Genomic DNA, 13,768 nt, shown 5'->3' with positions numbered 1-13,768 from the left:
ATTGGCGATCGTGTAGTCGATTCCAACACAAGAGAGTGAAGATTCATTAATATCTTGAAGCGGATACTTCATCAATAATGTAAACGGCCCCGCAAACTCTGAACTTAGATCTACTGAGGGGTTTCTGCGTGTCGCGCGGGTCTTTTGTGCTTGTTATTGATCATACTACAAATATAATATAAAAGTTGACGCAAGTAAAAAAAAGGGGTTTTACCTTGCTACCCCTCCTTCTGATTCTGCTTTGAAAAGTTGTCCTTATAAATACATCCCGTATGTGTTGTCGGTAAGGTCACTCTATATTATACAACAATAAGTTGCAAAATAATAATAATAATAATAATAATGGAGGGGCATGACAATGGTGGCACCCAAAAGTTGCAAATTGTAGCTTTAACGAGTGTGGCACCGCTTAAGGTGACTGAATCAAGGCGAATTCGCCAAGTTGTGGGGAGTGACGACCACACTATCCAGCCAAGGACAATTAACGGATGCTACAAAATTGTTCTGTTCTATGAGAAGTTGAACGAGGAGGACCGTGGTTGGTCTATGGCTAGTTGGCTTGTGGAGTCACTGGCAAGGGCCCTGTTGGAGTACCCTCTGCTTGCTGGTCGCCTCCAAAGAAGGGGTGGTGACATGGGATTGGAAATTGTGTGCAATGATTCTGGCATTCGACTCTTGGAGGCACGCTACCCAATGACCTTGTTAGAGTTTCTCGACTTGAACAAAAAGGAACATCTCGAGGCTGAGCTTGTTTTCTGGAAAGAAATTGATGACCAGTTTCCCGAGTTCTCTCCTCTCGTTTATGTTCAGGCAAATATATTACTACATTGTTTTTGTGCCACTTCTGTTTTTTTTTTTTTATTATTATTTATTTTTATTTGGTTTTTTTTTATAAATAATTTATTAATTTAATGCTAAATGCACGTTCAAGTTAAGCAAATGAGGAATGCACAACTTAAACACGCGTGATAGCGATACGCATTTTAATTATAAGACATGCGTTATTTTTTGTACAAATTATGGCGTGACCAATATGTACATATTTTCGAATTAAATTGATATATCATTTTTAAAAAGTTTTCCTTTACATGGGTGAAAAAGCCTTTTATTTATTGCTTTTTTTTTTTTTCTCAGGTGACCAATTTCGAATGTGGAGGATACTCTATTGGTATCAGCTGCAGCCTGCTGTTGGCAGAGGTTTTGATAGTTGAGAACTTCCTCAAGAAATGGGCTGAAATACACAACAAGTTACCCCAAAATGAAGAGATTAAAACACCAATATTTTACCACCCTGGTCTTAAAAAAAATCCTGAGCCCCTCCCTTCTGACATAATCAGCCGCACAGAAAGCAAAAATGGAGTTCAAAGCACTGTATTCAAAGTTACTGCCAAGGATGCAAATTTCAGCAAGGAATTAGCCCTGCTTTGTGTTGAGGATGCAGAACGAAAGCTGAGTATAAAGATGGGTTCAGATTTTTCTTTGTTCGTGAAAGAATCATCTGAGATCATCAAGGTAGAAAGCTGCTCCAAGAATGGATATACCATGCAGGGATCGGGCCTCAAGAATCAAATAACTCGTGCCACGTGGAACGATTTTGGAGTGTACGAGGTAGCATTTCACGAAGGAAATAAGCCCCTCCTCGTTTCTTGTTGGTTTGGATCTGTTGCAGATGTGCATGTTATGGCAATCCCATGCCCCAAGGAGAATGCGTTTACCGTGATTGTAGTTTCACCCCCTGTTGAAACTGAACTCTAAAATCATATTGATTGCACCCACATCATTTGCTTATTATTTTTCTTTGAAAGATTTGCTTCCCCTCTCATTGATCACGGGCTCTGCTGAAACAGTTCATAACTTTCATGATTGCTTGCATATTAAGATTTTTCATAGATTTATGGCAATTTCTGTAATTGAAAAAAAAAAAATAACAATGTAATGAAGGTTGATGCGTTGAGAAATGTTCTATTATGAAAGGATGAAATTAGTTTGTTAACACTCATTCAGAACGAGAGTTTCGTAATTGGCTATCACGTTTATAAGTTCCAAGTTCCAACACTAAAGTAGGATGCTAAGATTTCAATCAGATTTCATTAAATTGAACTGCTGATGAATGACGACATGGACAGCATGACACGTGTCCTTAAAACTTGCAAATCCCAACATCTAGATATGTAATCTTGAGCTGAGTCTGACACGTGTCATTAGATTGAGCCGGTTTGCTTACGCGGGATTTGTGACCAAAATGTCACATTTTTTCAAATTTTTTATCTAAATGTCAGACAAACAATATTTTTTACCAGACTGTCATGTGTCATAATTCGCTACCACTAGTAGCGAATTTCGTGGCCAATGATTCTGTGACACGTGATCATATTCCAGACCAAATTCGCTACCACTGGTAACGAATTATGACACGTCAGCATTTTTTCTGCGAAAGTGCGTCACGTGTCATAAAATTATTGGCAAGCATAATTTGCTACCCGTCGTAGCGAATTATGCTTACGTGGCAGTATGGTAAAAAATATTGTTCGCATGATATTTGAGTAATTTTTTTGCCAACAGATAATATTTTGATCATTGTTCCGCTTATGCGGGCTCGAAACCAACCATGGCACATTTACTTTTGTGCCACGTTTTGTAATAAAAATCACCCGAAATTCAATATTTTTTTTTCAAACTGACACCTGACTCCAGTGGCGGACCTAGAAAAAGTTCTTTATGTCCGTACATTTAGTGGCGGGGGCTCGGGGGCAACGTCCCCAAATTTTTTTTTTTGTAAAGACAGTTTAGATTAACGTTTTATAAACAAAGTTATGAACTCGCTCATAATCTAGTTGCTTCCATAAGAAGCTGCAGGCAATAGTTGGACTAATCATTCCCCCCTAAATCTTACCGATCTTTCAAAACAAATATTAGAATATACTCCAGTACATCCATACATCATCATTCTATTTTATAATGGTGAATAAAAAAGTCAACACTACCTGTACAGAAGGCAAGCGAAATCACAATGAATGCCTCGTCTCTAGAGATTAACTTATTTGAGAATGTCAGACCTGCAATCAATCCTCTCTTTTTAGAAAAATGAGAAAGGAAACAAATGATGAAGACAGCATGGGAATGAGTACGTGACAGGAGAGGAAGAATAAGTTTCCTCTCTAATCAATTTGCATTGCTACGTTATTTTAATCATCTCTGTACGTTTCTAAGTTGCTAACTAATATAAGACTAAATACTCTTTTTGATCCCTAACAAAAAATTCGATCCCCACTTTAGTCCCTTACAAAAAAAAATTTAGTGACCTGGTTCTTATGAAATTCAATGTGGACACATTTTAGTTTTTTTGATCAACTAATGTGAGTCTTTTTTGAATTTGTGAGGGATCACGATTTTAACTAAATTGATCCACTTTGAATTTATTAGAAACCTTAAGACTAATTTTTTTATAAGTGACTAAAGTGGGGACCCTATTTTTTGTTGACGACTTAAAAGAGTATTTACTCTTAATATAAATATTGAACCAAGAGACAAATAAGAACCTGTAACAAAGAAAAAAAACTAAAATCTTATGTCCGCACTTGCGGATATGTGCAACCACCTAGGTCCGTCTATGCCTGATTCGCAAAATAGACAAAAGTCGCTATATTATATAGTGACTTTGGTCTATTTTGGATTAGGGCAGGATATTCTTACACCGGTGTAAGAGTTAGAAGTCTTACATTCAATCTTAACCATTGATCCACTTGTATCCAATGACTCACATTAATAAAAAAATTAGAGCCTTTAGATATAAATGAAATCAACGGACAAGATTAAGAGTGTAACTTATACTGGTGTAAAATGATCCTAATCCTTTTGGATTTTTTTTTTAGGTTTTTTTTGCCCAAAGCGCTACCTTACGTAGGTATTTTGGCTACTTTGACCGACAACTATTCTTGCTTTAATACAAATGCAAATAAAAATTTGTACGATGCTTTCAAAGAATTATCTTTACGCAGACTTTATATTGATTCTCTTAGGTGCTCATAAATGGGAAGAAAAAATAATTGAATGGAATTTTTTTTTCAAGAAAATTAAATAATTTATTCTTTATAGTTACAAGCAAAATTTGTTCAGTCCGCAGAAATCCATACTCGGAGAATGAAGGCTGCAGCACCTGACAAAGAAATATGCTAACTTTTACGGATAAATTATATTTACAAATTTTTTTGTTTACAAATTACACTATCTTTTTATGGGAGAATACTAGGTTTTATTATGTCCTCCTGGGAAAAGATAATGTAATTTGTAAAAATTTGTTAAAAAAGTTTGTAAACGGATCCTTCTTCAACTTTGAGTATTATGCAACAAAGCAGAGCCTCGTGAAGCATGATATTTAAGGACTTGTTTGATGTGATATATAAAGTTTGATAATTTAAGTGTATATTATACATTACGAGCTTATTAGGTGTTTGGTATAACGATAATATAGTATAAGCTTGTCAGGTCTAAGTGGTGGGATTAGACCTGATTGTATTAGGTTAATTGTTTTTTATTTTTCTCTTCCCCCTTCTATCCTTTTTTTTTTAAACATGGTTAGCAGCTACCAATATACAGTGGAATCGGGAAGAGATAGTGTGTGTGTGTTCGCCTTGAGCCATATAAACTAGTGGTGGGTAACATATTTTGAAACATAGTAGAGAAGCAAAGTAACGACGTCGACTATGGAGAAATTATTTTGATGTTATTTAATATGTTTGATTCTTTGTTTAAAAAAATATAACTCTATAATTTTATACATGATAAATATTAATTCAGGTGTCAATAATAAATCATTCGTAATCAAGTATCTCTCAGCAAGACATTTTGACGGTTAAATCGTGGTACTGACATCAGACTTTTACTGTTAGAGCCCAACTTCTCAAATAGGCCTTAATAAAATGGTCGCAACTCGCAAGGCAATTGGCATTCTAAACTTTTTTATAAGTAAGTGTTTGATAGAAGATTTATTTTGGGATGGATGTGAAAGTGTAAGTGGATATTGAAAAATATCATGTTTGGTTCAAGTTTTTGAAAAAAAATACTAGGCAAATACGATAGATGGAAAAATGACTTTTGTGTTGATTTTTGGATGAAATTCACTGTTGCAAAATACCACTTGAGATGTGGTATTTTGAGATAACTGGGAAGGTGAAAAAACAGGTGCGAAGTTTCTCCCGAACATAGATTTTGCAAATTTAAATAAATTTTTCTAGTAATATTTTGGTCAACCAAACAACTTTTTTTACATTTTTCTACCAAATTCACTTTCCAACTATTTTCCTAATAATTACATTTCTCTAGTATTCAAAAAATTTCTTCTCAATCGAACACTCCATAGGTTTTTGTCATAGTCAATGTTTTCTTGATCCAATGTGATTTTTAGACTTGACTGCAAAACACGACGGCTTTCGGTCAGATGATTTGAAAAATTCACTTGAGGCTAGCCTGAAAGGCAAGCCCATGAGTTGAAAATAATACTAAAAATAAGTGTTCTGCAGTGTGTAAACAAATAAACCGATCATATTCCATACTTTAAAATTAGGGGAAAGTAATTCTACTCTTGCAGCAAAATTGATGCTCTCCTGCTTGTGAGAGTTTGATTTCTACGTCAACATTTCATTTTATTCTTTTTTTTTCTTTTAAATTAATGGGACCCATTTGATTGTATCAGCTGCAAAATATTTTCTTCTTCCCCAGTATGAGAAGATACAATCCCTTAAAATTATGTTTCAATTCTGTACATTTGTTTCTTTTTTTATAGGAATTACTTTTCTCATATTACATAAACAAAATATTATCTCCTACACTCATATTTCTCAAATGGGTCCCACAAAATTTTTTTTCTCTCACCTTTAACTTTTTTCTCTCTCCTACTTTTTGTTTGAGCATGAGATAATACTTCTCTTATACAACAGAGAAGTATTACCTATTTTGTATATATATTAAGGGATTTGTACTTCCTCTCCTCTATATGTCGCAGAAGAAGAGCACAAATTCCAATTGACACAAACAACGTGGGCCCTATCTGATTTTAAAAAAGGGAAATAATACTCTCATGCCACATGAGATTACATTATTTTCCTACACAAATTCGTTTTCCGTGCCAATTAATTTTTTTTTTCTTTTTTAATATAAAATATGGGACCCACATTTAACTTCTCTCTACTTTTTTTCTCTCCTACAATCCTATAACATAAGAAAACTTAAACCCTTTAAAAAACTCAAATTTCCATGTATCAATGGCATAAGAAGAAGGGATTTGCAGCATAAACCCATATATTAAACTGATTGATACGAAAATTAAGTAACTTGAGTACTATGGATCGGACTCATAAAAAGCACAGTTTTCCACCCTATTTTCTCCAATTTTTTAAAATCCACAAAATCTGTTTATCTATTTTTGAGACAATATCAATTACTTCATGCAAATTAAACATTAATTGGATCGACTGTATATCTTAACTAGTATATTATCTGTGTATTGCACGGAAAAAAAAAAAGAAATCAGTTTGTTTGTCTACATATTTAAAAAAATTTAAAGCATCATTGGATTTCAAATAATAATATGTCAAAATAGTAGGGTATGCATCTTGTTTATAATGAGAGGAGGTACTTTGTATATACTAGTGATGATACACATGTTTATTTCGACATAACTGGTAATACAAAAAACTACTATGAAATTCATTAAGATCTTCATTCAAATGCCTACATCTGGATAGGAAGTGAATCAAAAACTGAATTGATCCAGTCAAACATCGAGTAGAAGTACTTCTGAGTGTTTCCTCTGTCGAAATATCTAAGGATTATGGAGAGTTTGATATTAATTCATAGAATATCAAAAATAAAAAAATAAAAGCACCCTTTAGTGATGATCGTATTAGATCAATAAATATAAAAGTACAACGATATATATTACAAATATTAACTTATCTCTCCACAATAGAAAATATATATTTACAATATAAAAAAGGAAAACCACCCTAATCCTAATAATTAAATAAATAAATATAAAAAGTACGATGATATATACAAATATTAATTTGTTGTATCCCTGCAATACAAAATATATATTTACAATACCTTACAATACCCCCATCAAAGGTCGGATTATCTATACCACGTGCGCATGGTAAAAGAGTCATCTATTATATATATATATATATATATATATATATATATATATATATATATATATGGGAAATCATACTCTTATGCAATAGGAGAGCAAAAAGTTTTCCTACACTAATTCATTTTCCGTGCCAATTAATTATTTTTTTCTTTTCTAATATAAAATGTGGGACCCACATGTAATTTGTCTCTACTTTTGTTATCTCATGTTTTCATGCAACATAAGAAAACATGGACTATATATATATATATATATATAGGGAAATCATACTCTTATGTTGCATGAGATTAATCTCTCATGTTACTATCACTTCGAAAAATGTGCCTTTTTTTTTCTCTAAAACTTAACATGAGAGAACTTCTCTCATACTACATGAAAAAAGTAATCCCCATATATATGTATATGAGATAAGATATTGTGACTATCTTTTTTATGCCTATTATACCTACTTGAATCGTTTAGTAAGGCTAGGGAGCCAAGCATGTAACCCTTTAAGGGTGTTGTGATTTCTATAGGGATATCCTTAATAGCAGTGGAATGGTATAGTCCAAGCTATGTCAAGAAGTCCTAATGTTGATTTAACAAAGGGAATAGTGTTCTTTTTGGGGGGGGGGGGGGGGGGGGGGGGGGGGGGGGCTGCTATGACTCTTTAAAGTGATAAGGTAACGACTCATAAGAATTGAGATGTGATAATTGAAAGGGTATTTGTAGGCTCCATGGTAGAAGAGGGTGAGGAAAAGTCAATTATTATTGAAAGAGCCAACGCAACTTGGCTTTGGTGTGGCAAGGTACTTTGCAACTGCTGCCATGCTGACAGCCATTGCTGTACAAGGGGAGGTGGGAGGGGAGAGTTCCCCACAAGCTACTTTGGATGTCTGAGGGGACAATGAGAAGTGGAGAGTCTGCTGCATGGAAGCATGGATAGTAACACTGACATGGCAGGGCTAATAGGGTTAAGGTGGCAAGTAACCTTGACATTGGTTCTGTATTACTAGGCTAGCTAATTGGGCCAACCAGATTTGTCGTATCCTCGTAATACAAAATATATATTTACAAGGGGAAGGATATTGTGACAACCAAGTTGTGTTACTACCAAGTGACTACCAATCAATCTCACCGTTAGATCGATTATGTTGATCCAACGGTTATATTTATTTTCATCTTTGTATGGTCATGATTCCCCATATTTAAAGCGAAAGCATTAAATATGGAAAATCATAACCATACAAAGGTGAAAATAAATATAAAGTATTAAATTTGGGGAATCATGACCATACAAAGATGAAAATAAATATAACCGTTGGATCAATATAATCGATCTAACGGTAAGATTGATTGGTAGTCACTTGGTAGTAACACAACTTGGTTGTCACAATATCCTTCCCCTATTTACAATACCCCCAATCAAAGGTCGGACTACTTACACCGCATGCGCATGGTATAAGAGTCGCATATATATCCTTTTTCGTGTTTATTTTACCTTCTTATTTTCAATATCATTATATCAGAATCTCATCTAACCACACACACACAAACACACATATATGTAGGGGTGTTCGCGGTCTGGATTGGATCAGTTTTGGAAGCAAAAATCATCTGATCCAATCCCTTCGGTTTGATCATATAATCATCTATTCGGTTTGATTTTTTTTCAAATCCGATCCAATCCAATTTTTTTCGGTTTTGGATTGGATCGGTTTTTGGTTTTTTGAAAATCTTAAAATTTATTTCATGATTATTGTGCAAATAACATCTTTTGTATATATTGACTTTGTAATTCTTTTTTTTTTTGAAATACAAAAGCATTAGTAAACTATAATATAGTTTTTTTTGGGCAATGAGATATGAAGCTCTACAAAGATAAAATTTTGTTAATGAGATGTTACTAGAGAACAATAAATTATAAGCTAATGTTAAAGAACAATCATAAGCATGGAATCTCACAAAGAGAGCTTCCAAGTAATGGAAAACTATATAACCCTGGGACAAGATAGATTCCTCTTCAATTGTAAGCTACCTAGAGAGGGAAGACTAGGCCCAACACGGTCCTAGTATTGACCTAAGTCCTACTGGGCCTAATAAATTTGTTAAGTTTAATTATTATTTTTTGAAAAACCAATCTCAATAAATTAGATTTAATAACAGTTTTAACTTTTAAAGTATTTCTGTTATTTTAAGTAATTAATTTTTTTTATGTTATAAGAGATAATTTTATTTCATACATATATATAAGGGACATGATATATTAACCACCAAATTTTTTTACCATCTTTACAACCAACATAATTACTATTGATTTCCGTCAATCTAACGGTTATAACATACATACATATAAGGGACATGATTTATTAACCACCAAAATTTTTTACCATCTTTTACAATCAACATAATTATTATTGATTTTCGTCAATCTAACGGTTATAATTTATTGGGACGATCCAATAATTTTCAATAAATTATAATCGTTAGATTGGCAGAAATCAGTGATAATTAGATTAGTTGTAAATGTTGTAAATTTTTTTTATGATAAACATATCATTCCCCTGCATTATAAATATATACAAATTTTATAGTGTTATTTATTTTATTTTATGTCTTTAATAATGGTGGCATATAGGGAGAAATGTCATGTCAAAGTGGGAGAAACCGAGTGATATTAATGGGAACCAGAGAAGAAACCAAAAGAGAACGAACAAACTTTGACTCTTTGTAAAGTATTTATCCATGTCTTCTTGGTCTTCATCTTCATCGCTGTATTCGAGCTTCACGCCCGACATGGACACCGACCAACACCTACCCACACACAATCCCCTCTCCCACGTTGTCCAGAGGGATCTCTCCCGTCTCAGATTAGCCCAGAAAGCCGTTCATCTTATCCCTCTTCTGGTTCTTCTCTGCGCTATCATCCTCTGGTTCTTTTCTTCTCCCACCAACAAAGGTTCTGTCTTTTCAATCTCAACGTTTTTCATTTTACTTTCTTTTATAGTACCAATTATTTTCAATTTTGGACTCCGTTGAAAGTAAGAGTTCTTAACTAATCTGATTTTTACACACATCACAGATTACAGAATTTGATGGATGAACATTTTCAGCCTATGGTTAACATCTCATTAAACATGGAGGTCGGCACATACATATATATGTATATATATATTGACCTCTTGGAAAGTTAAGAGTGAAGAGGGTGAGACCAACTCGAGTGCTATTTTATTTTTTCAAAATGATTAGTCATTCAGTTTCCATTGTATCAAACAGCTCTATACCTATCAGCACTTAAGCTAGATAGAAATTTTATCAGATTATGTATCAATAGATTGCTTGTATGTTTCTTGATTCAGAAGCCCTCTTCAATTTTGATTTTATTACAACTATATTGCTTTTGCTATATCAGAAGGAATGCTCATATGTTAAGTGTATCTGGAACTCTTGATGCATCTATTGTTGCTGTTTCATAGCCACAGAAATATCTTTTCCCACAAACAATTAAACGTAAGTGATACAACTACTAAATCTCCAATAATAGGTAAAAGCACACTAGGTCATTTTCTGCAAGACATCATTTAGGCAGAAAAGAAAGGGGACAGATTAACATACAAGTACTGACTATACTTATTCAAGTCTACAAAATTTCAACACATCCTATTGCAATAATTAACATAAGAATTTTTCTTTGCATTACATAAATGCAGTATATATATTCAGTGTTGGCACTAGGTAGGTAGATTGAGCAGAAGTGAAACTCCTCATCCCTTGACTGAGCCTCCCAGCCTTGCTTATAGACTCTCACAAGTAAAATTTGTGTGCTGCAGCATTGGTCCAAGCTTGACTAGCTTAGGCACGACAATATTGTTCCTAACCGAACACCACACGGGGTTCTCCCATTGTAAAATGGAACCCACAAGGTTTGCACGTATGGTTAGTGGAAATACACGGGGCCATCTTTCAGTGCTGTATGACCTGAAAGCTTCTTCTACAGATGGGTCTTCAGACTTGATGGCTCCTGCAAGCTTTTTAGCAAGAACCACTGAATCCTCAAGTGCACAGCAGGCTCCTTGACCAAGATTTGGGGTCATTGGATGCCACGCATCTCCAACCAGCACAACTCTACCTACAGAAGCAGATGGAGTTGTGGCTGGCCAAAGCCACCGATCTACCAATGGAGTCCTAATAACAGTGTCATCCGGAGTAGAATCCATTATGTTCAATAGCTCTGAAGGCCAATTCCTGACTAGTTCCTTAGCTTCCTTCTTCAGCACCGATGAATCAGTTATTTTTGGACCTGCCATTGAACTCAAAAACGATTATCTTTCATAAGAACCTAGACAAAAATAGAAGATTGACATATTATGCAAAATAACTTAACCGTGAACTAACCTGGAGATGGACTGTTGAAACAGATAAACCAATAAACTTTGGTTGGAGAGACAGGAACATAACCGGCACGCAACCCTCTTCCATAGATGTAATTCACTCTTGGTTCGTAAGGTTGTCCATCTGAATAAGAAGCAAGTCCTCGGAAAGCAATATGGCCAGCGTACTTTGGCTCAGGAAACCCCATCCACTTAGCTATTGGTGATCGAATCCCATCACACCCTATTACAATCTATTTAATGATGAAATTAGTTTGTTTCACACTTTTTCAGAACGAGAGCTTCATAAATTGGCCATTACGTTTCTAAGTTCCAACAATTTATAGGATACTACTAAGATTTCAAATTTTCAATCATAGCCAAATCATGTGATTAACTAAATATGTTATATTTCATGAAATTGAAATCCTAGCAGCTATATAGTTTTGAGCTGAGGAAGTAAAATCACAATGACTGACCTTTGCAAGCATCTTAGACCCATCCACAAGTTCCAAAAGGGTATCCCCGTTTGGACTTGCTTCAATTCTTGCAAGCCGCGAAGAATATTGAATGGTATCCGGAGGGAGCTGACCAGCCAAGGTTTCCAAAAGTACTCTCCTCTCCACTGCACGCATCTCTTGGCTGCAGGATAACCCTTTTGCATTTGGTTATTAAATATCATCCACAACTCAATGCTTATTATAGCCTGAATTAATAAAATCCAATATGAGACTATATATCCTATATTCATATGCCATACACCATACCTTTCATCTTCTTCTTTTAAATTGAAGGCGCGTAGTTCCCTCCCATCCTCGGACTTCACCACCAACCTGTACAGCTGATATTATGAATCACCTCGAGCTCAGTTGATATATGATTCAAATAATCGAACTGTTTTATTTTATTCAAATTAATTTTAATTTTTTTTAACCTGGAACCTGTTCAGAGTCTGTTAATGTCTCAAAATCAATTTATGATAAACAGTTGAGAACAGATTTTTCAAAAGTGATTCTTTTAGTTGAGTTCAATTGTTAAATTGATTTATAAAATTAATTCCGAAACTTTGTTAAAAAAAAATTACTATTACTAGTATGTACCCTTGAATTTCTAAGAATTGAGGTCTGAGATCATTTGCAACTCCAATTGCATCGAGTACCCTCCACCCGTTCTTGAGAAGGGTGAGTGAAGTTCCACCGGTTCGAAGTGACCCTGCCTGCTCCAGTACCAGGGACCGAATTCCAAGCCTGATCATTCATCATGTACATGCATGTTAGAGTTGCAACCTGTGAAGTGACAGAGCAGTTGCAAGGCCTGCAATCCCACCACCCACGATCACAACCTGTTCCTTTCGGACATCAGATTGAGCCATTATGGTTTTGCTTCTGTGGGCTCGAAACAAACCATTGCGCATGAATAATGTTGTGGTATGAGAAGACGGTGAGCTAGGAGATTTGAGAAAGACAAATGACGAGGTTGTTGTAGTAGCCATTAATGTTCAATTCAAACGACGATTCTAATTTATTAGATATTTAAGTTTTTAGATTATTTATTTTTAAGAATAATTCATTGTATTATAGATATTAAATAATTTTTTTAATTGCATTCTCAACTAACCTTTTCCAGTACGGCTCAAATGCTAATTCCTCAATGAAAAAAGATGAGACTGTCAACAGTAACTCATTGTAATAGATGATGCATTAGACTACTAGAAGATAATTCTCCTCTAAAAACAGATAATTTCTCTCTGATTTCAAAAAAATTCCAAGAACTTATTTTGAGCTAAGGTTTGAACACTTGACCGAAGGAAAACCCTTGAGATACATGATAATTTTTTAAGTGCCTATAGTAATAACTCATACGTAAAACAAGTATTTCACGAACGAGAAAATCTTCTGTGCAGTGGATGTGTGTATATCCTGCTCTGGGATAAAATTTTAGGATTTGAAGGGAAATAAAATAAAAAATAAGGATATAAATGGAAAAAAAAATCCCCTTTGGTAAAAAAATATACCCAAATGAGTAGTATTTAAAAAATTTCCCCAACGGAGACTACTATTCAACGTCTCAACGGTTAATAATAATCATAGAACTGTCTACGCCGCCAAGCAAGTCTATCCAACACAACCGTCAAATAACAATTTTATTTTTATAGATTCTCTACCGTTCAAGACTATTCAACGGGTTGTGTTGTGTTGTGGCGCAGATATCAGACTTAGAGCCCAACTTTCTAACTAGGCAACCCGATGGGTTTGGGTTGGATGAT

General features: G+C 34.5%; 2 protein-coding genes across 2 annotated transcripts; one reads left to right on the top strand and one right to left on the bottom strand.

Moving 5' to 3' along the window:
* Nucleotides 1–317: 317 nt before the first annotated feature.
* On the top strand, nucleotides 318–1,755 carry LOC133293164 (acyltransferase GLAUCE-like). Its single transcript, XM_061491698.1, has 2 exons — nucleotides 318–810; nucleotides 1,135–1,755. Exons 1-2 carry the CDS (start codon nucleotides 343–345, stop codon nucleotides 1,753–1,755), a joined length of 1,089 nt encoding a protein of 362 aa, XP_061347682.1. The 5' UTR covers nucleotides 318–342.
* Nucleotides 1,756–10,595: 8,840 nt separating this feature from the next.
* LOC133293166 (monooxygenase 2-like) lies at nucleotides 10,596–13,002 on the bottom strand. Its single transcript, XM_061491700.1, has 6 exons — nucleotides 12,789–13,002; nucleotides 12,603–12,749; nucleotides 12,270–12,335; nucleotides 11,982–12,144; nucleotides 11,528–11,756; nucleotides 10,596–11,432 (listed from the first exon to the last, which is right to left on the bottom strand). Exons 1-6 carry the CDS (start codon nucleotides 12,992–12,994, stop codon nucleotides 10,927–10,929), a joined length of 1,317 nt encoding a protein of 438 aa, XP_061347684.1. The 5' UTR covers nucleotides 12,995–13,002; the 3' UTR covers nucleotides 10,596–10,926.
* Between the last annotated feature and the right edge of the window lie 766 nt (nucleotides 13,003–13,768).

Source organism: Gastrolobium bilobum, unplaced genomic scaffold, assembly GCF_033153095.1.
Source record: "Gastrolobium bilobum isolate Gb01-03AN ecotype WA unplaced genomic scaffold, APGP_CSIRO_Gbil_v1 utg100355, whole genome shotgun sequence".
NCBI classification, from domain to species: domain Eukaryota; kingdom Viridiplantae; phylum Streptophyta; class Magnoliopsida; order Fabales; family Fabaceae; genus Gastrolobium; species Gastrolobium bilobum.
This window is presented reverse-complemented; position numbering and strand designations above follow the sequence as displayed.